The sequence below is a fragment of the Lineus longissimus genome, chromosome 4, assembly GCF_910592395.1.
Source record: "Lineus longissimus chromosome 4, tnLinLong1.2, whole genome shotgun sequence".
In the NCBI taxonomy this organism is placed as follows: Eukaryota; Metazoa; Nemertea; class Pilidiophora; order Heteronemertea; family Lineidae; genus Lineus; species Lineus longissimus.
The window spans coordinates 16,262,878-16,286,082 of NC_088311.1; the positions used below are offsets into that span (position 1 = coordinate 16,262,878).

The window sequence follows — 23,205 nt, forward strand, 5'->3', positions numbered from 1 at the left end:
GAATGAACCTGTCTTTCAACCTCTCCATTAGCACTGGCCACTGGCATTGCCATTCTGTTCAAAACTGGTTTGGAGCACGTGCTGATATATAATCTGATCCAAACAAGAACTGGTATAAATCTATCCTAATTCTCAATTACAGGTAATGATGTTGATGGTCCAACTTTGGTGGGGATGACTGCAGATATGTTCAAGGAGCTCATCCCAAACATGAGGAGGAGAATAATTTTCATTGAAAAAAGGAGAGTCTTACTAAACGAGACATGAGTACATTTTTGGTGAATATAATACACTCCTTGGAAAGGTTTTTGTGCTTCTGAAAAAAAAGGTTTTTCGGCCAACACAAATATGCACCCCGTAGAGGTGTTTTGGCAAAATGAAAAACCCCAGATGGTTTTTGAGATTGTGAAAAACCTCTCAGTCAGGGTTTTTCACTTCGCTGAAAAACCTCTATTTGTGTTGGATGAAAAACCTTTATTTTTAAGGTGGACGGTAGTGGACTCCATACCTCCGGCAAATACTCCAATAGGCAAAATGATCGGGGTTATGGAATGGAACTGGTACTGGTGGTGGAAGCAGGGGCGTAGCAAGCCTGGAATTAGTGCTTGCATTAGTACCAGACAAAGTGTCAGGCAGTGTTGGTTTTGTGCCTGTCACACAGGATTTTGGTGTCTCACATTTAATGGATTATTGTTGTAAAAACTGGCAGTTTGTACCTGTCAAGAGTCAGACAGCAACTCATGTGTACCTGTCAAAGCCTCTAAAATCACAATTTGGTGCCTGACAATGTCCTTGACCAGCACCCTATTTCCAGGCGTCACCAAAATATGTGTTTTTGACCGTGATATTGGCCGAAAGATGTCGAAAAGGGTCATTTTGCCCGCCCACAGAGCCTTTTGCCCCAAGACCAAAAAGCAAGCTACGCCCCTTGGAAGTGGTAGCGATAGTGACTGAGTGATGAGTTTTCTTTAAAAAAAACAAACTTTCCCTTCTATAGTCAAGGTTACACGAGTATTATCAAACCAAATTTTCTTTTCAGAGACTCTGTTCCTGACGTAACTGGAAATCCTGGCCCTTTGGCCATACCAGCAGCTGTCCCTGCTGGCAATCCAGCCGAAGTCAATGGTCCAGCGTTGCAGCCTTGGCCATTGGTATTTCAATTGCCCTCATTACCACCAGTCATTGAACAACATTTAAAAGAGGAGGATCCTATCTTTTTACGCAAAGAGAAGTCGGGACTTAGGACCAAGTTGATTAGTTATCTCGTTGACCTAATGATGCGGTATACTCTGTGAGTTACTACATATTGATAATAGTGTTCAGTTGCACAAAACCTTTAAATATGTATTCACGCAGTGTGTATGTCTTACAGCAGGCTGGCTGACTAATGTTTGGTTCATCTTATCAACCAGAATCATTTTAAATGTAGTTCACCTATGAGTATGAGACACCAATGACATAAAGTATCAAAACTACACAAATTTCTGTGCAGAAAATATCTCCACCTACCATGCCTACGATGAAATAGATTAGGCATTTTCATTCAAGGAACTTAGCGTTAAAACATCAGTGAAAATGATGTAAAAACCCGAGGAACGTGTCATGGAGTTACCTTCAGTCAGGCACTTGCAAAAACGGTGCACTAACACTCGGTTGCACGATTCTGAACAGTACAGTTATTCAAATTTTCAGATACCCCAGTTCTCGCCAATACAGGCAAGTCGTTGAGAGTCTTGTTGGTCGACACCCATTCCTTCGTGGTGTCAATGGAAACGGAGAGGTAAGTGTATCTGGTTTTCCTTCAGTTGTTGGGGCATATGACATGTATGACATGTATGATGAGGCTTGTGCATCAGTACATCTGCATCCTGGAACAAAAGCTGGCAAAGGTTGGTTGAAGTATTGTACTAACTAAGTGTATTTGTGCTTTAAAGGGGTAGGCCGTTCGATTTAATCGTGGTCCGATTAAATAGAAATCCACTAATACACAACGCCGTAGTGCAGTTATTATGCGTACGAATTTGCTGAAAGTTGGTATTAATGGTGTTTGCAGATCAGTCTACACAACGGTTATGCTGAAGTTTTAATTCAGTACGTATTTCCGCACTTCGAAATTTCCAATATCAACTTTTTAACGAACGGCATATGCCTTTAAACTATTTTGGTGGACACAGATGTGCATCCCCCTTTCTTGGCATTACCCCAGGCGAAGCAGATTGAAATCCAATAGTGCCATCTTTGAAACTCGAAACCCTGAACACTGAAACAAAGAATTTGAAAAATGTTTTTTTGGTGGATGGTTCCTATGGAGAATGAGAGGAAAGTTCCTATTCATAAGATGTCGCCACTCATCCAAGATGGCACTTAAGTAACGGGGGGGGGGGGGTGTCTCTCCCATGGCTCTCGATTATTTCTTGAGATGAGTGGAGTATTGTTCAGCGCCTGAAACTATTCAACCGCGGTGTGAGAAAAAAAAACTACTTTGTCCAGAATTTAATTCCCTCTCAAATTCAGCTTGGTCAAAAATACATGTAGTAAAAGAGAGCACTTTTTTTCAAGATACTCTCATAGCAAGTCTGTGTAACAAATATCGGAAGGACCGGCAGCCATTGACTCATTTAGATGCTGTGCAGGCAGCAAAACGAAAGTTTGGGCGAGTTGGTGGGGGGAGAAAACCCCACCAGTCAGATGAAGACCTTGAGGTGACACCAAAGAAAGGGCCTGTAAGTTCAAGAAATAATTGTTTAGTCATAGACTACTGATGGTATCGAAGACGCTCTGTCTTTTTATGTCGATGTGTGGTCATCTCACTCCAAAATTACCTTTTGACCATGCTCAAAAACTTGCAGCATCCAGGCACAAACGTGACATCTGTTTTCTGATATTAGCTGCGCTTACACCACGAAATATTGGTGGACCAATTGCACTTACACCACCACATTGCCGTGACAAATTGGTTCGGCAATCCATTGCCGATACAAATTGCCGAGCGAATTTGTCCCACCAAGCTTGATGGTCCAAATTCGCCCGGCTTGTTAAAAGCTCGGCTTTGTCGTGGTGTACGCGCAAATGGATCGGCAATTAGCTAGTTAGATGGTTCGGCTCCAGGTGGCGCTTTCGAAATGGCGCTTTCTGCCTAGGCTTTCTGCGTTCTGCTTATTGTTTGCGCGCCATCTGTAGCCGGATTTTATAACTAGCTGCAGCGCTGGTGTAAGCGCTTGGTGGATTTTCGATGGTGCGGCATTGGTTCCCGAACCAAGATTGGTGGTCCATTTTCAGGTGGTGTAAGTGCGGCTATTGTCTGTAGAAGAGGATTAAACCTAGAGCTAGGCTGAGGCAGAAGCTTAGGATGCCACATCAGAAATGAGAGCGTGCTTTTCTCCAAATGTTAACTTTTGAGAAGAAGAATCATGGATAGACGTATGATTATAAATTTCCTAAATATGACCTCGTGTTGTTTTGCTTACTCGCTGATGCAAACATATTTGATTGCAGTGCCCATCTGGTGATGAAGCGACAGACCCTTCTCTGAGCTCTGGGGACGCCCAGTCTCATTTAGCGATAGAAGCTAATCGTCTGAATCCCAACATGGAGAAAGTAATAGATGTCCTCACGGAGCACAAGGGAGTTTTTTGCATTAACTTTTTCAACGAAGACAACCGCCGAAATAATGAGAGGCTACCCCTGGATTAAACATCCAAGATTTGTAAGTATTTTTGGGAGTAAAAGCTGACAAAGATTCACCTTTTACGGTCTTCATCGAGGTCGGACCCACGTTGCAATTGTCGCCAAGTGAGTAAAATCACTGCCAACAGAAGTCCCTTCTTTGACTATTTTCCTTTGTGTAGTTGGCAACATTAGAGAATTGATTCTATACTATAATTATTTACTGACTATACATGTAGGATGGATGATCTCGATGTCCGACATACGTCATGTATGTATCACGTATCACGTATCTTATCTACAAATTTGGCATATTAGAAATTCTTTGTAGCATAGAAGAGAATGGTTGAGTCTTTACATGTATCAAATATGCTCATTATTTCTTACAGCTGACTGCAACCATGAATGTGATCAATGGCTTAACTATTGAGCGCAATACTTGCCGCAATCTAACAAAATATTGGCGGCGAATTCTGGAGGAGGGCAAAAAAAAGGACTCCAATAGAGAGGTGCTAAACCAATTAGAGGAGCAGCTTGATAAGGAGACATCCGCAGAGTCTCGGGCATGTCAGTAAATGAAACGGGTTTCTTTCATCATGGGCGTCAAGAGAACATAACGTAGGAGGCTAGGTCAACATGGACCAGGCGGCACCATTTAAATACAGTTTTTGAGAAATGACAAACCAAATTTTACCTTGCGGGGAGGTTCACTCACATCCAAATCGATATCAAAAGCATGGCAACCATCATTTTCTGTCTGATTATTCAAAACATGGCATCAAATTATGATTTATTCAATTCTTTGGGCCGCACATAGACATTAAGACCGGAAATGGTTCCTCAAAGAAATAAAAAATCGCTCTGCGCAGGTCAATATCCGGGCCGCATATCAATTCTTGTCTCCGGGAGAAAAAAAGATTGCTCGATTTGCAGCGCTGCCTACGTCACGTCAGTGTTGGACGTTCCGCACGATGTCGACCAAGAGTGGAAATGATGTCGTTCGACATTTGACGTAGGAACACATTTTCAACAATGAAAAGATGCACCTGGGGTCGGGTTATATTTCCCAAAAATCATTGCGATAATCTGATGAGCAGAGGTGACCAAAACTATGAAGAATCGGTCTTAAAAACCCAATGCAAGAACGGAAGATCAGACAGGCTTATGTGAGGGAGTTAGCTCAAAACTGCCAATGCAACTATGTTTAGCACATATTCAACATTTAGCAGCCACTATTTGAGTTAATATCGAGTACTTTTGGGGAAGTTATCAGTGATTTGCTGTGGACGACCTTGCTACCTATATCCGAAGTACTACCCTCCTACGTTATTTCCTCTTGTGGGCGTTTACGTTGACTTGTAAGCTCAGACACTCGCACTTGCGGTCTCGGGGGTTTCCAGCCAAAGACCATCACTTGGGGTGTAATCCGATACCTCAGAAATCCCACTCGAGTGGTTTTGTGTAAGTCTTCTGTCTTATGGTGGCAAACATGCGCATCCTACATGTCAGTATACAAATGATGGCTGGTGAGCAAAGCAAACCCTCGTCCGATACGACTTTTCCGAGTCCATCAAAAATTTGTATTGGACGACTTTAACCAGCCATCATTTGCTATATGCAGCCAAATGTCTTGGCAAACAAACGAACCAAATGCAATTATGTGTATTAGAATCAGCATTGAAAAGTCTAGAACCATCCAATACGAGTTTTATTAGGATCCGATACGACTTTTCCATTGTTGGATGGCTTGTTTCTTGTAGATGCCATGGTGATCCATAGCAACCAGTGTTACTTCAACATCTGATTGGTTGAAAAATCTAGAACTATCCGATACGAGTTTTTTAAGGATCCGATACGACTTTTCCATTGTTGGAAAAATCTGATACAAGTTTTATCATGTTGATCACATGACCTGAATGGAAACAGCTCATTGGCCAAGGACATTTGGTTGCATAATATTTGGCTTTGAATGTACCAGTGACATTTTCTTAACTGGTTGTATCTCATTTTTTCAGCAATGAAGATCAATGCTGCATTGATGATGCTGCCATCATTATTTCATGAAAGTAGGGAAATTTTGATGGTTCAGGATAAGGTGAGATTTTACTTTATTTTACACCTCAGCATCGTAGCAACCAAGGACTACTAAGTGGTACCATGAGAAAAAATGTGCCCGCCATCTTGATTCATTAGTAGTCTAAAAGTTTGCCGCATTTAATTACATGTAGCAAGAGAAATGAACAACATACTGTTTCCCAATTATTTTTATGTGCGCTGCAATCTCCATGAAAATTCGGCGTTAAAAAACCTCCATAAACTATACTTGGAACAATGTTTTTAAGTCACTGAAAAGAACATTGACCGGCATAAATTATGTCATCAGTCAACACCAAAAAGAAGCTTTATTGAACAACATAGAACTCAGGTGAAAAAGCGCCTCAGCTTTTGATCTATAATTTAGGTGTGCCCGGTCTTGATTAGAAGGAACGCCAGCTCGGTCTTAATTCCTTTAACCCAGGCATGTTTTGCCGGCATGGTCATTTCATCTCTTTTGGTCCGCCTCATTGACCAGAAACTCATAACTGTGCATAATAGCGGATTTGGTTATTTACCTTCGCAATAGAATGTTATTATTTCCTGAAACAACAACACAAGCTAACTGTGGACGACGACTATTAAGTTCGGGGATGACACATGGCTTCCAAATAATTTTCTCATTTCCCAATTTTCTCATTTCAAGGATATGAGTCATTAGTGGCAAAGATTTTCACAAATGTTGTTCAGACTCATGCATGTTTTATTCTAAAACTCCCCATTTTCTGACTTCTATTTTTAGGATCCAAAGAAGCCGCATCCGGTGATTGTGTTTGAGGGTGGTGTTTTCAAGCCAATGAGGGCTTGCATAAGAATGGATAGCTTGGAAGTAACCGAGGACTGTGAGGACCTAGATATCGTGAAAGGTCGACCATGCCTCATGGCACTGTATTACCTTTTTGACATTCAATACCCAATGAAATGCAACACTCTCAAGTTTATTCAGTTTTATATCTGTGAGATACCAAGGAAATCGAACGAAAAGGTGCCGACTTCAGTGAAGAGGGCTCAAATGATGCTTTCATCATAAATAACTTCATTAGGAAATCACGTAGGAGGGAGGTTCTTTAAAACCTCTATGGCACCATTTAAACGCTGTCTTTCAGCTAAACTGGTGAGCTTATGTCGTCTGGTCTTGTCCATTGTCTGTCAACTATGATGGTATGTTTGCTCGCCGTTGAGAAACTATGACTTATGCTCGGCCACAGCGGGGGCACTATGTGAGAAATGTACTTTTAGCTATATCACTCGCATGAATGCTGCTAACTACATGTGTAAAACCCTGGGTAATGAGTAGGACCACCTCACTGTGGATACTAGTAGTCTTTGATCTACTTTTGAAGATTACTGAAACATAACATAATACGTATGTTATTCCAGTCCAATGGTGTACTTCGGCAATTTTGCTCATCAGCCAGATACGCCTCGTTTTCTCACTTACTACTTTCAACTATATAATTTGACCTACTTTTCAAGGTCACAGAGGTCAAAAAGAAAAAGAAAATTTATTTTTGGCTCACAGTAGGGGAGTCCATACAATACCGCAGTGTCCGTCGTCGTCGTCTGACGACTGTGTTCAGCACGGGGTGGTTGTGCATCGCTTTTGCCCTATGAGAGGTATGTGTGATTCAATTTTTTCTTGTGCATCTAGGTGCACAAGATGGCTCTCAGAAATAAGTACTAGATGGCCTTGTGGTTCATTTCTGAAAAGTTGATTCACAAGTTTTGTTTGTCCATAGACCACTTGTCCTCCGTGAAAATCCTCTTGGACGGACGCAGTCATCCTGTACTAGTACTGCCCTCTATGTTAGTCAACCAACGGAAGTGACGAGAGCATCCTCCATTCTGCATGCGCCGGGCATTGTGCGCCATTTTACTTTCTGGTTTAGGAGGAATCGTTCAGGAGATCAACATAGGATACATGTGCATCTCGCATTCACAATTAATATATTCAAAATGGGCAGGCAATCGAGGAATACACGAATAAAAGGATCGAGAGGTCAGTCAGTTACTTTATATCAAGTTTCCGGATTCGCTGCCCCGATTAACTTTGACGAAAGCGCTGATGAAGCCTAGATCTATCTTATTGCACTCGCGCTGCAGGCACAGCCATTTCGCAGCCATTTCGATACAGGCAAATGCGTGCTAGAAATGACTGGATTTTAAGTGAAATGAGTGCCAGTTGCGAAAATTTGAATTCCTATTCCTCTAAAATGCCATTTCCTGGTATCTTGAGCATGTTGAGTGGCAAAAATGATTCGAGAACTAGAACAAATGTTACCGGACGAAGCATTTTATCGATTTCAAAAGCATACTATACATGGAATAAACAAATGTATGCTTCGTGACAGTTTTCTGGAAACCACGTGGTTTTTCGTAAAAATATAAACAATGTCACAAGAATTGCTCAACGACGATGTAGCAGAAAAAGTAAACAACACTAACACGTGCTGCGCAAATTTATTTTCTGGAAATTGCCAAGGAAACCCGAAGATTTTAACCAATCTCATTTTCTGATGCTACCGTGCATCCCACATCGACCAATCAGAAACGAGGTAACAGACGGCTATGGAAATAAGTTCTACAAGATGGCTGCGCCCATGTCCGAAGGAAGAACACAACATTTTGACAGAAATGACGTCTTTTGATTGATAATAAAGTCACATTTTCCGGTGAAAAATAATGTTTGCACTCAGTAAAAAGTAACCAGCGACAAGAAAAGGCTTCGGGATGCTGTATGAGGTTCTACATTGACGAATTATAATTATAAAAAAGTGGAATTTGTGGTAAATATTATGCCTTATAGTTATACTTTTTTCTTGCAGGGCAATGTGTATGGGTTAGGCTGAAGGAAGTATCAAGCCCAATAATGTGGCCAGTACTTGTGGTTGCGGACTATGACGAAGAAGTTCCTGAACATACTCAAGTGTATTGCCACTCTGACAAAGCATGGTAAATATGAGTACTCTCATAGCCTCCACCAACCTGAAACTACTGCCAACTGTAGTTTATGTACTGTCCCAATCTGTATGCCCCCACCCCCACTGCCACCTCCAGTCACTCTTCGTGCAAACCCAGTTTAGAATTTTGCATAGATGTTTTTTCTAATTCAGTCCCTGTTACCGTTTTTTTGTAATTCAGAATCCCTGTAACCCTTCATATTGTTTTCAGCCTAAATGTTAAAGTCAGCACATTAAAGACAGATCTGGATGATTACGGAACTTATGCATCCAGGTGCACTAGGTTAAAGTACTAGTGTGATTTGTGTCAGTTTGAAACAGTTTTTGTGCATTGGTTTTCTTGTGAATCAGTGTGACTCAATGCACCTGGGTGCACAGGGCATTGGGTCCATGTCACTCTTTCTGTATTGTACTCGGATGTCCATTATCCTTGAGCATTGATGTACTTTCTGCATCCAGGTGCACTATTTCAGAGTACCATACTTTGTTGTTTGGGTTCTGTCAATTCGAATAAAAGGTCAGTTTTTGGACATTTAATTTAATTGGTCTTGTGAATCAATATCATGCTTACATTTTGAAGGTGCAGTTGATTTGTGATATTGCATGCATTTAGTTCTACTTTTGCTAACCTATTCCTTGTTCGAGTTAATTCTTTGTTAATTTCCTCCTGTACTAACCTTAAAGCTGTTTCTTCCCTTGTTGATCATTTGTGTAGTTTCTTTCAAGTAGGACAGGTTTGACTTCTACATTACATTCATATATGACTCATTTGTGTCTGTCTGGATGGTATTTGGATTAAAACAAAAGTTTGCATGCAGGGCTTCTCTCTGTCATCCAGATGAATGTGAGAACTGCACAGGTAATATTACAGTGAAAACTAAAACCAGAGTTTGTGTCCTTGGTGCACACGCATTGGTGAACCACTGTTAAATCCACATGTGTTGTGTGCAGGCTGTGAAATAATCATTATAACTCATTTTCCTCCTTCTTTTCAGGTATTCTTGAGAAGAAAAAGAAGTTTGACACCCTCCTTGCCTTCACCAATAACTTGAACTGGACGAAGCAGTTCCTCTCGGCCTCATCAGTTGAGGTTGGACAACAGTTCCTGGATGATTGGGAGAACAATTCCGAAGTTACATCAGAAAGAAAGTATCAGGGAAGCGAAAACAGGATGTGGAAGTACCAGGTGAAATGGTAATAAAAAAGACAAGAGTTCAAGATGATGAAGAACATTCAGGCAAGTCCTACAATGGTTCAGACAGAGAGAACCAGGTTGCTAGTCAGTCTGAGTTGAAATGTCCTTCTGCTCCAATATTTGAGCCTTGCTCTGTTGATCATCTTCAGAAAAGGGAGCCAGTTCCTGAAAGTAGTGTTGAAGTTGCCTCGAATTCTGAATCGAATTCACTGTCAGTGAGTGGTTTTCAGCAGACATCTGCCCATGTGCAACTGCAAGAGCCTGGTTCTGATAATCAGCAGGAAAGGAAGCCTGCTCCTGGTAGTTCACTTAAAAGTCATGAACATAGTGCAGATGTAAGTGATCCAGGTAATGGTACTAAGTGTACTGTTGAAGGTGACTTTAATTCTGAGTCAAATGCCCTGTCAGTGAATGGTTTTCAGCAGACATCTGCCCATGTGCAAGAGCCTGGTTCTGATAATCAGCAGGAAAAGGAGCCTGCTCCTGGTAGTTCACTTGAAAGTCATGAACATAGTGCAGATGTAAATGATCCAGGTAATGGTCCTAAGTGTACTGTTGAAGGTGACTTGAATTCTGAGTCAAATGCCCTGTCAGTGAATGGTTTTCAGCAGACATCTGCCCATGAGCAAGAGCCAGTGTTTGATGAAGTTGTTACGGAGTCACCAGATCGTGGAACCTGTAGTAGCCCAGTTATTCCATATTCTAAAAGGCCTTAGTCACAGTATATCATTGTTTCTAATACAAAATACATTACGCCTCGTTTTGATCGGAGCGGTCTTGGTATCGTAACCAATGACCGCCTGGGTAGGTATAAAATTGTGACGTCATCTTCACAAGCAACAATATGGCGGAGTTCCAGACACCAGGCTGGATCATTCTTTGACGAAAACAGAACATATATACCTTTCAAATCGTATTTAATTTGTTTAATTTTGAAACCTTTTAGAATAGAAATTAATACCTCGCTGTCGGTCATTGGTTGTATAATCAAGACCGCTCGGGTAGACCTCAAATTACGTCCAAAACCCTCGGCAAAGCGCATCGGGTTTTGGACTGCATTTTCGGTGTTCCCGAGCGGTCTTGATTATACAACCAATGACCGCCAGCTCGGTATTAATTCCTTAATCCATTCGAATTCAAGTTCAGCTCCACACCGCATACTTCTAAATCAAACTCTGCTCACCATTCGGCTGTAGACACTAGTCATTAGTGGGGCCAGTTTTCTGATGATGATGATGTTTGTTTCATAGTCCAGGAAACCATTACTGCTTTAAGTTCTAGTCTTGGTTCTGATGATGAAAGGAACCATAATCCTAGAGGGGAGAAGGTTGAAGAACAGGTTTCTTGCAGTGATGTCATTGATGATTCACGTTTAGATTCTGATTTCGTCCCAGACCCAGAGTCCAGTCATGAAAGTGATTCAGAGTCTTCTTCTAGTGAAGGTACGGTGCGGTCTTCGAAGAAGAAGTTGAGAGGGAAAAAAACGAATATGTTGGTACAGAAAACCTCAGCTGCAGAGGAAACCCATCAAAAGATTGCAAATTCACCCTCGTCCTCAATGGTCACGGAAGATGATGATGATTCGGCTTTCGTTCCCATAGACAGTGCTTCAGAATTTGAGGATGAAGATGATGATGATGTCATTATCATATCCCAAGAAACAGAAGCTGCTTTAAATCATGTACTTAGGTCACGTAATGAGGATAAAAAACTTACGTTGAAAAAGGAAAATATCAAATTGGAAGATGATGTACAGGCTGCAAAATCAGATCAAGATGACTCTGGTAATGATCCAGATGAGGTTACTCGGACATGTCAGAGAGATGCTGAAGGAGATTCTGATTCAGATTCTACTGAAAATCCTCAGTTACCTAGAAAGAGCTCGTCCCATGAGGAGAAAACCAGTGTTCAATCAGAGATGAAGTAGCAACTCCAAAGCACCGCATGTACAGCGCGTCAAAAACGTAGAACGTGTGCGAGGCAATTTTTCCCGATCAGGCCCGCACAGTGCCGGGAAACCCCCCTCTTCAACTCAAATTCCACGGGTCATCGCGGCATGGGAATCCCATGCAAGTTTCTGACCAATCAGCAGGCTTGTTACAATATATGTGTGACGAAACACGGAGTCATTTCGAGGAAAAACAACAAAGTTGTAAGCCGCTGAAATTCGCCAAAATCGGCCGCAAAATATCATCAAACCGCGCAATATTTTCCAGATTGGACGGAATCACCATGAAAAGTAAGTCTTTCTGCCTCAAATCATCGACCCCGTAAGAAATTTTGATCGTAAACTTACTCACACGAAGCATTTGAACACCACCTATCCCATTTTCCTACTCTGTTTTAAACTGCGTGAATACATTATCAATGACGTTGGGCGAGTTCATAATTGATGTTAGCGGAAGTAACCCTGCGCGTTGCTCTTTTGTTCGCGACCTCGCGATCTGATTGGTTAATATATTACTGGATCGTCCATGGAGGGGTAGCAGGTTGTCCCAGCTGACTTTTGTTTTTTCCAGGAAGTTTTTCAAAACAAATCATTTTAGATGAATTTTATGCGGTTTTAGTAAACTTTTTGAGCCGCATATATGATATAACATCAGTTTCATGCCAGGTAACGAACTTCCAGACAGGAATTTCTTGGGTTAATGTCAGAATAAGATGCAAAAACGCCTGGAATGATGGTAATTCAATTGTGTTATTTTTATACATTGTAGTGTTATACATCTGGTTTCTGACAGAAGTCCCTCCTTGAAATGAAAGGAGCCTTATGCTATTTGCTGGGTTTTTCAGAGTATTAACTTAGTTGCTGGTCTGAGGAGACCCATCCTGACACTGGTAAGATTTTTTTGCTCATTCATTGATCTTTATGGATAAATGTCTTAATCATTTCATTTTCATGATTTCAGCAAGTGGTTTTGGAATGAGCTGCCCTCTTCAGATAAAGGTGTGATGGTGTTGCTGTCTCTTCAGGCCATTACCAGCTATTGCGGGCCTAGCACACTCTGTTTTGAATAGAGGGAGACTCCATCATTCCTATTGTTTGAGATTGGAAAGGTGTGAATTAATCTGGCAATTAGCCTCCTGTGCATTGCTGGTGCATACAAACACTAAAATGTTTGGTTTTTGCTGATTTAGGGTCAAATAAATCAGCCAAAAGTTTTGAAAGCTTCACAAATGATTGTTGCAAGGAAGTACTTTATGATAGTTTGCGAAATTTTGATTAATTCTAGGTGGAAAGTAATATTTTTCGCATATTTGTTGGGAAAAAAATTGAAAATCCTCCAATTTTCAACCCCCCTATGGACACTATGAATTTTTCTCCAATAAAGCTGAAATCTTGGGAATATAATCCTAAGAGTTATATCAACCACGTCTGAAGTCGGGAGTTTGTATCAAATGTATAGTTTCGGAGCTAGCGCAGCTAGAAAAGCCCCCAAAACCCACTTTCTCAGGAATTTACACTACGGGCTACGAGTGAAGCATTACAGATTTACCAAAATTTTCAACCTATAGATGGACACATCGAATTTCCATCCAAATCACTCCAAATTTTGCCAGTAAATACCTTGACATATATAGAATTGTGTCAGAAGTCGGGAGTTGGGATTATTTTAACACCCCGCCCAAAAAGCCAACTTTATTGATATTTCCTATGCATTTTCCATTAGGCTTGCCAGGACCAATTAAGCAGGTGCACTAATTGGCTTAATTGGCTAGGCCCGCAATAGCTGGTAATGCTGCTTGTCAGATTTGACCATGTGAGTTTTCTTCAGCATAACTTCTCTGGAACTTGAGTCATGCCTAGGCTAAGGCTAAACTATTACTCTACTGATGCAGTGTCATGTGAAGAAACATATTGCAATCACTATATTGCAATTTCACTGTCTGAGTGAAAGTTTGTCTGAGCAATTTGTCAATGGCGAACATCAAATGTAAATTCTTATCCAGTGGCAAATTACCTTAATTTAATTACTTTAAAATATTACAATCATGTATACATGTAGTTCATTTTTCCAGACTTTTATACTTCATTATTATTTCAGCTACTGGTACTAGTGATAGTGGTGGTCTGTGGTATTGACTTTGCCTCCAAGTATCTCTCTACTTCAGATTGGAAGGTGTGATGGTGCTGCTCTCTCCTCCTTTAAGTTTGTCAAGTTTCATGTGAGTTTTTCCTCAGCATTGCTTAGCTCCGAGTTACCTTTTCTGGAAGTCATGCCCTATCTTTGCAATCTGAAAATAACAAAGCTGTCAGTTTGCCAGTACAATTAATATCATCAATACATTCAATACATTCAATACATTCATGATTCAAATTCATTGAAAAAAGCATGACAACACATTTGAAAGAAATCTGTTTATTACAAATAAAATATATATAGCTAACACTAACAGGAGTACAATGAATAGGTAGCTCAGTTATGTACGGTATGTAATGATCTGAATTCCTAATGTAGGCGTCTCTTTTTCTTCCAGTCTTCAGTGAGTGATGGCTTCCAATGATGTTGAAAATCTTCTTGGTTCCTCCTGTGCCAGATTGGAGATCACTCAAGAGCAGCTTCAGAGAGGAGAACTTACGCGTCTTGCATCAGAAACGCTTCTCACAAATGGCCTTGTTTCCGAGTTGTACCGTTTTAATGCAAGGAAAAAGGGCCAAAAACAGGTTGTGGTGGATTGGATCCTTGCTCTCATTCCTGAAATTTTGATATGTGATCAGATGTTCACTATGCAGTATGCAAACTGTCTGAGAAGTCAAGTCTATGATCTTCATTCAAGGAGAGACAAACTGAGAAAACGAAAATTGTACAGTGATGTGAAAAGTTTAGAAACAGGTATTTTCACATTGCCTGTTTGTTCAAACCCTGTCAGCGCAGGGGATGGGGAGAATGTTGTGTCAGTGCTATCTGCCAGCAGTCAGGTTTCAAATTCTGTGGACAAATTTGTAGAAAATAATAGTGTTTCTATTCAGGTCAGCTCTTGTGTACTTCTGGCAGATGCTGCAACTGAGACTTGGTGTGAAACAAAGGATGGTTTCTCCCAGACAGCAGCAGTTGAGGAACCCAATTCAGAGCGTAAGACTATGAACTCTTCTGAGGATTTGAAGGATTTAAATTCAAAGAAAAATTCCCTTGAACGTGACATTTCATTGAAGCTCGCTCAGATAGAGAATGTTGATAAAAGGTTGGAGGAAAAACGGTCAGAGTATCAGGAATTCATAAAGACTGTGGCTGACAGGGAAACATTTTATGCCAAGAAAAATGTTGATGCTCGACATGAGTATTGGACTAGTGCCAAAAAGAAATTGAGGGAGAAACTGAGGGATGCAAATGCTGATGTTAAGCGTCTGACTTCTGAGCTGGACAAGTGGAAAAGTGGGGAGAATGTTAGAGAAATGATTTCTGATTTGAATGAATCCATTGAGTTGGCAAAGAAAGAAAAGAAGAAGGCGTCCAAAGTAAAATCGAAGTATAAAACGAAAATCAAGGATGTGCAATCAGCAACTGCATCCCCTGCTAGTGTAGAGCTTGAGGAGATGGTTGCAAGTACCTCTGCTGACAGAATTGAAATGAATGACATTATCAGATCGCTTGAATATGAAAATTTGGAATTAAAGGATAGGATCAGTGAATTGGAGGAAGTGAATGTTACAGAAATTGAGACCCAGAAGGGTGGGAAAAGGACTGGCGCCTTTACTGATGATGTTGTCCTCTGTACATTACAGGTTCTCTCCATGGAAGTTGCTGCTGGCAAAGTTGCAAAGGTCATTCGTGCAGTGGCAGAACACATCTTTCATAGGAAACTTGGTGGTCTTCCAAACCTGCAGTCAGCAATTAACATTGCAGATACAGGACATTATTTGAGCAAGAAATACATTGCGAAGGAACTGTTGTCAGGTACTTGGGGACTGAATAAGGAGAAAAATATAGTGTACAAATCGTATAATCTGATGAAGAAGGGAGGCTGTATAGCATATGCCTGAACCTTTCAGCACGTGGCCTCACAAAAACATCACTAAAACCACTCAAATCCTAGCTAAAACTGGCAATCAATGTATTTCTGAGACTTCTGGACTTAAAACTACGTGTTAGTAACAGTTACATGTGTAAATAGGGCTTTTACCTATGGCTAGCAAAATCGAAAACCAGGAACAAATATCACACCATGCTCGTGGTAAGATGCTCGACTGAAAGGTCAATACCAGCTCCCAAACCGCCAATATAAGGTGTCAAAATTTGTATAGATGGCGATACTATCTACGAAGCAGACAGTGTGCTCGTATTTTATCCCTAGTACACATAGTAGGCTCTACAAGCATTTGAATCGGGGAAGATAGGGTCCCGGACATGGCCGGGAGCGGCCGTCAACTGTTGGGAACGCAACCCGGCCATGCCCGGGAGCGGACGCGAAAGAGTTAAGGGTGTTATCATACCATGTTTAAACCCAAACAATGTAACTAATTATAGACCTATTACCTTAAGTTCAGTCCTGTCGAAGCTGCTAGAATTTCTTCTTATCCCTGATGATCATATCCATTCCTGTCAATTTGGGTTCCGCCAGAATCGTGGCACTGCAATGGCCACCTTTTATATGTATGATACATTTAAGTACTTTTCTTCAAAAGGCTCGCCTGTATTTGTATGTAGTCTCGATGCAGAGAAATGTTTTGATACCATTTGCACCACAGACTTTTTTACAAACTCTTGGATAAGATTCCTAAATAAAGATCACTGGCTTTTGTTATTTTCGTGGTATAATAACCTTAAAGCATGTGTTCGATTTCTAGACAATGAAAGTGATGAGTTTTTTATCAAAAGAGGTATAAGACAGGGCGGAATTTTGTCGCCAATATTATTTAATTACTTTGTGAATGATCTTTTGAAATTTTTATCGAATTCGGGCGAGGGCCTGTCTATTTTAGATAAAAGGTTTAATTGCTGCGCATATGCGGATGATTTAACAGTGTTCGCCTCTTCTGTTGACGGGTTACAAAAACTAATAAATATTTCTGCTGGGTACTCAAATGATTGGAAATTTTCGTTCGGTCTGAAAAAGACATCGTGCATGACTATTGGCAGGCGTAATTGGAAGGACGAGCCTAGGTGGTGGTTAGGGGAGTCCTTGATTAAGAATGTAGACAGCATGACCTTACTTGGCACGCTTTTCAATTCGAACCTTACTGGCGTTGATCACGTGAATAGTAGAATTTTAGCATGTAGACGAGCAGCGTTTGGCCTTTCTTCGAGTGGCTTGTGTTATCCAGGCCTATCAATTGAAACTAAGACCTTTCCTTGGAGATCTGTGTGCCAACCTACCTTAACTTTTGCTCTCGAATGCAGTACCCTGGACAAATATTCAGTGACTAAGTTAGAGAGTGCTCAGGGTACCCTTGTTAAGGGCTTTTGTGGTGTCTCCAAAAGATCACACCACACTAGACTTTTAGAAGCTCTGGATGTTTCAAAAGTTAAACCATTAGTTGATAGAAATTGTGCCAAATTATATAGAAACATTTTTAAAACTGACTCCCGCAAGGGATTTGAATGTAATTTTATTTGCTAAGTTTTTATCGGAAGGTATGGATTCCGTAAAGGGCACACTTTTATCAAAAACTCTTTCATGTGGTTTTAACCCATTAAAGCTGATGATGGGAGAGGCTGTCCCTCACTCTTTGGCCCCTTGCCGCGCGGAGGATGGTGCCGTTGACAGTCTGCGCTGTCTCCTGCGGGACAAAGCTACGGGGCCAGGGACTCCCCCTCCCATCGCTTGGTCAAATTAATGCTCAGGCATTAACTGTGTATATGATACTGTGATTTTATGTACTATGTGTTCTTCATGTATATGGAGGTTTGATAAATAAATAGGGGGTTATATGTACCAAGTTTCAAGTTCATAGCTTTAGTGGTTCAGAAACGTGCCATAGTTTACACTCTAATGGCCAATTTGCGCCATATGACCTCTGTGACCTTGAAAAGTAGGCCAAATTAAAAACCCGTATGATATAAGATGTATATTTCCTATGAGTACCTACAACAAAAGTTTCATCGAAAACAAGTCACTAATAAGCGAGATATCACACTTTTTAGATTTCAACATTTGGCCCCCTGGTGGCCAAGTTGAGAATCAGATCGGACCGAAATTCAGTGTCAGAGTCACCTGACCTAGGGGGTGCTGTGTACAAAGTTTCAAGTTCATAGCCCTAGCAGTTAAGAAATGTGCCACTGTTTCTGAAACAGGATACGACGAACGACGACGACGGACACAGCGCTATCGTATAGACTCCCCTTACGGTGAGCCAATAAGCGACGCTATGGAGAATTAGAAGCTATCCGGCTGAAAAGCTACTTGAATAGGCGATCCATTGCTGACATTGATGTCGGTCTCATGGGTGACCTGAATGCCACAGAAAAGCACCTGCTTGAATCACAGGATTTAGTAGAAACTAGAGGAAAGCAGAACCAACCAGTACCTGTATTGATACCCAGTGAATGTCGCAAGCCGCTAGACTTCATTTCGAAGTCTTCTGTGAGGAAAAGTGCTGGCATCAGTGAAGACAATAAGTACCTGTTCCCGAATCTGAGCGATGGTGTCTTGAGTGTGTAGCCAGTTGAAAATTGTGCCTGTCAGTTAAAATTTAGTACTGTTAGCTGCTGCCATCTGTTTATAGTGCCAGAACTAAGCTGGGTAATTGACAGACCGTATGCTGCTGCCACCTGGTAGTATTTGGGTAAACTGGACTGTTCTCTTTTGATGGTGAGCTACATCCGCCTTGTGATGTAGTCCTTGTGTGAATAATTTTATTGCGAGGTACAGACAAGTATTATCTAACAGTTAATGGTCTCTAAATAGTGGTTTTAAAAAGTTAAGACGTCAAAGGTGGTTTAAACTGCATAAGTTTGTGTTTTAGGAGCAGTGGTCGAAAAAGATATCTTGGGTTTTTCCCAACTGTAAACAATGAGAATGGGCTCCGAATTTGTTTGAGAGAACCGGATTTTCTCTGAAGAAATGTGAATAAAAGTCACATCTAAGATCGAAGAAATTATGAAAGAACAATTGTGAAATTATGAATTAAGAATCCAGGCATCGTTTGATGTAGTGGTGAAGCCCGGAACATTGTATGTTATTGAAATGAATTGGCCCCAGTGACATTCAATCAAATGACCTTGTGAGAGGTCAGCGTCGTCTGCTGCATTTCGTGGTCTGAAGTTGACAGTTTTGCTGTACTTTGAGTGGTTATGATGGAACTTTGTCTCTGATGATCCGAATATTCATTTGATATTCACGAGAGACTTGTCCTCTGGGCATTTATTAATATGCTGGGTGCAGTGTAGAGTTCCATGGACAAATATTATTAGCCAGGGTCGCCCTCACCGAAAGGCAGTGCACTGAAAATGACTGCATCACACTGCTTTTGACTGAAACCCCCACTGCATATGACTGTCTTAGGCATATAATTTTTTCTTAATGTTTTAAAACCACTGATTTTGACTGAAAGACCACTGCAAAGCACTGCCACTTGCATATCATTATGAACGACGTATTTCAAAAACGCTGCCTATGACTGAAAGACCACTGATTTCCACTTCTCCAACTCTGATCGAAACCCGTGGCATTTTCAACATGACTGAAAACCTGACTGCTTTATGACTGGTGAGATTAAGACTTGATGGCAGTGTAAAGCTGTTTTGCAGTCAAATTCAGTGTTAAATATCACCCATAATGCAACCTGAGACAGGAAGCTAGTAAGTTTGAATTTGATAGTCAAACATTCAAGAAATCATCGTAGCTCTTCATATTTCTCGATATTTACCCGAATTTCAATATGAGAAGAGGGGAGTTTTAGTCAGTTTGAATTGGAACACATAAGGAGCCAAATGAATGCAAAAAGGGTAATCTAGACAGACACTGAAGTTGTATTTTCAGCAAATCAAGAAGACTGTAGGCCCTATAGGTGTTGTAATGCATGCATACACTGCAATATATCTGCATGTATCTTCATGCATCTACTGTAGGCCCTATAGGTGTTAATTGTAATGCATGCATACACTGCGAGATATCTGCATGTATCTTCATGCATCTACTGTAGGCCCTATAGGTGTTAATTGTAATGTATACATACACTGCAAATTATCTGCATGGGAGCTCAATACACATCAATCAGTAGATCATTATTCTACAGGCCGCGTGCAGTTACTTTATTTGGACGTCAATTTGATCTAGCTTCAATCCCTGACATCACTGACAGTAGCTATGTGCCATGTGTCGTTTCAATTGTCTAGTAACCCATCTGACCACTGTCATTATGACAAAGTTTGCAATGACGTAGGTCAAGGTCGTGAATTTGTCATCTTTTTACTGTGTCACGTCATCATGCAATGGCGATGTCCTCTATTTGTGCAGATGACGTCATCACTGCCATATTGGACGCAAACACACCATCTAAAATAGGACAGCAAAAGTAACAGTTCCCTAGAAGTTTTTGCTTTTTCGAACAATTTCTTTGGTTGTCATCAGCACAGGGGGGTCACGTCCTCCAAACCTCTCTCGGCATCCGTGCCTGCATGCCATTAAATAAATTATTCATATTAACACTGAAAATGACTGCTCCCTCCAAGAGGTTTTGGAAATGGCAGTCAAAATCAGTGGTGTTTCAGTGTGGATTCAGTGTGCTGCGAAATATTTAAATTAACACTGAACCCCACTGCCAGCCCTGTGCATGATGCATAGTGGGGAGTCATTTTCAGTGTCAAAAGCAGTGGAAATCAGTCAGCCTAAATATTTAAATGAGCACTGCTTTTGACTGCCTTACCACTGATTTTGACTGTCTTACCACTGCTTATGACTCCCTAACCTGATTTTTGATTGCTGTATAACTGTATGCTTTGGTATTGCGTGACTGAAAAACACTCCCTATGACTGCTTTCCACTGATTTCAACACTGCCATAAAAATGTGAGGTAACACTGCAACCTGACTGAATCCTGACAGATATCACACTGCTTTTCGGTGAGGGCGATGATTTGGAGCTTTTGCCGAGTGTAACCGTGGTATAACTATAAGAGCAGAGTAGAGTTCATGGACTAGTTTCCGGCCATGATTGTGACGATTTAGAACCTTTGTTGGGTGCAGCATGAGGAGTTTCATGGACTTATAGTTATACCAGTCGTGATTGTGATGATTTGTGATCTACGCTAAGTGCAGTATCTGAGTATTTGAGTACAGAGTAGGAGGAGTGATGGACTAGTTTAATAGTTACTAGCCATGATCGTGACGATTTGGAATCTTTGTTGAGCGCCGTATAGAGTTCATAGACTATAGGATAGGATGCCGTGCTTTTAGGATGTGCCGCACTCGCTGTGTTGTATGTTTGGAGGATAGTGACGTTTCACCGTAACGCCATCGTGGAATGCTGATCAGCGTCTATTCATCGTAGGACATTGCGCTATTTTCCTGGTTGTCGCGTCGTGAGTGATGATAGCGTTTGGACTTTGTCGCAAGTGACATTCACATATTTTGACGTTTATACTTTATAGTAGAAATTCGTGTGTAAATCTACTGTACTGTTTCGATTACGAGATGACAGAGTCTCACATTGGGTTCGACGTTTAACAGTTCTTGTTTAAGGTATTTAATACCCATCCCCTTGTATTTTGCAGAACACCGATTGTGTTGTTCTCCGAACCCTGCGTGTCACTGTGTCGCACCGTCGTCGCTTGAATATGGGTTATAACTTATATATACATTTTTGCAGTACAAACCTAGTGATTTTTTAGTGTTAAGATCACCTGGTTTGGTCTTTGGTGAGGCGTTATATAAGTTTCAGGGTCTGGTTGCAGTTTTGGCAACAGGTTTTCTAGTTGCAATTTGCAACGGTTGAGAGTCATGATTTGATGACTGGCTACATGCTCCCATGTTTCTCATAAGGCTCCGCTTGTAGTTGTTTATTCAAATAAATAGCTCAATCATTGGTATAATATTGATATTCTAGCTTTAGTTTCATTTAGGTCGTTGTCACTCTATGGCCTAGGCAATCTTGACTATATAATTTCCCTCCAGCCAATATATTCAGTTAGTTTGAACTCCCCCTCACACGGTGGGCAGTATTGGTCAAGTGTGGGGGTGACGACACAAGAAGGGTTGTGTTACAAGTGCATACAAGTCCTTAAAGTGCGTATGCTCTGAATTGGACCTGCAGACTCCAGAAAGGATTACAAGCGTGGCCATGCGAAAATATATGGCCACATTATCACAGACTGTTGATTTAAAAGGAAACGAGCTTGAATGGGTATGTAGGCACCTGGGGCATACCAAAATGGTTCACCTAGAGCATTATCGTCATACGAGCCCTTTCATTGAGAGGGTGAACATCGGCAAGATCCACGTCATGCAGGATCTCAATGTGCAGAGTAGTTATGTTGGGAAAAGCCTGGACACTGTTGACTTTTCTCTAATCCTAAATACTGCAGAAAATGATGGCCAGTTTGTGGATCAACCAGAATTCCCATTTCCTGTGGAAATGTGATTTTATTAGTTCATACCTACCCAGGTCAGACTTTTGCATATGTACTCATATCGGATCTACCCGAGGAATTATTTAACTAATTACATTAGAAAATAACCAGCCAGTTCACAAGGCTACGTCCAGGCCGCGCCCCTGTACAGCCCATCAACCGTGCAAGCCGCCATATTGCCAGTACTTTTTACTCAAGCAACTCAAGTAAGTCCCGTTGCTGTGGGGACGGACGGGTGGGCAGTCTGACCTGGGTAGGTATGAACTAATAAAATCACATTTCCACAGGAAATGGGAATTTTATGTCGTTCATACTCTACCCAGGTCAGACTTTTGCATCGAATACCAACAACCTAAGGAAGGTGGGTAAACGTGACTTACCATGTAGCGACGTGAACTGTCTCCAAGCCGCATAGCAGAACCCAACGGGTGAGACCGGGATAACCAGACCAAAGAGAAATGGGGATGCTCATGGCTCAACGGTCAGGCCACCATATAAAAGAATAATGGAAAGGGCCTTAAGGTTATCAACTACCCCCTAGAGTAAGGTAGCACATCGCATGGTACTTGCTCAGCACACACCTCGCCAAAAGAATGTGTGGACTTAAGAGGGTAACCACCCTCTGCGTGCGGGGACAACCCACAAAGTCTAGGCGGCTCAACCTAAGACATCACGGGGCACATGCACAGGGGAACCACGTCCCGGCATGAATGTCCGCACCTCCCCCCCATCTTTAGAGGGAAGGACGGAGAATCCGGAGTGAGGAGTCCGGCGGGTAGGCT

At 41.4% G+C, this 23,205-nt stretch overlaps 4 protein-coding genes across 4 annotated transcripts; all 4 read left to right on the plus strand.

The window, feature by feature from the left end:
* The first annotated feature begins 1,045 nt into the window (after positions 1 to 1,045).
* On the plus strand, positions 1,046 to 3,671 carry LOC135486778 (uncharacterized). Its single transcript, XM_064769878.1, has 5 exons — positions 1,046 to 1,291; positions 1,693 to 1,780; positions 2,559 to 2,723; positions 3,496 to 3,617; positions 3,656 to 3,671. Exons 1-5 carry the CDS (start codon positions 1,275 to 1,277, stop codon positions 3,669 to 3,671), a joined length of 408 nt encoding a protein of 135 aa, XP_064625948.1. The 5' UTR covers positions 1,046 to 1,274.
* Positions 3,635 to 7,254, plus strand: LOC135487001 (uncharacterized). The gene is made up of 4 exons (XM_064770249.1): positions 3,635 to 3,706; positions 4,056 to 4,233; positions 5,682 to 5,761; positions 6,503 to 7,254. Exons 1-4 carry the CDS (start codon positions 3,671 to 3,673, stop codon positions 6,788 to 6,790), a joined length of 582 nt encoding a protein of 193 aa, XP_064626319.1. The 5' UTR covers positions 3,635 to 3,670; the 3' UTR covers positions 6,791 to 7,254.
* Positions 7,255 to 8,657: 1,403 nt separating this feature from the next.
* On the plus strand, positions 8,658 to 11,842 carry LOC135486779 (protein starmaker-like). Its single transcript, XM_064769879.1, has 4 exons — positions 8,658 to 8,712; positions 9,716 to 9,906; positions 10,065 to 10,593; positions 11,166 to 11,842. Exons 1-4 carry the CDS (start codon positions 8,658 to 8,660, stop codon positions 11,840 to 11,842), a joined length of 1,452 nt encoding a protein of 483 aa, XP_064625949.1.
* Positions 11,843 to 16,080: 4,238 nt separating this feature from the next.
* On the plus strand, positions 16,081 to 22,434 carry LOC135486780 (uncharacterized). The gene is made up of 4 exons (XM_064769880.1): positions 16,081 to 16,089; positions 18,217 to 18,501; positions 21,761 to 21,768; positions 22,062 to 22,434. The coding sequence occupies exons 1-4, from the start codon at positions 16,081 to 16,083 to the stop codon at positions 22,432 to 22,434; spliced, it is 675 nt and encodes a 224-aa protein (XP_064625950.1).
* The last annotated feature ends 771 nt before the right edge of the window (positions 22,435 to 23,205 follow it).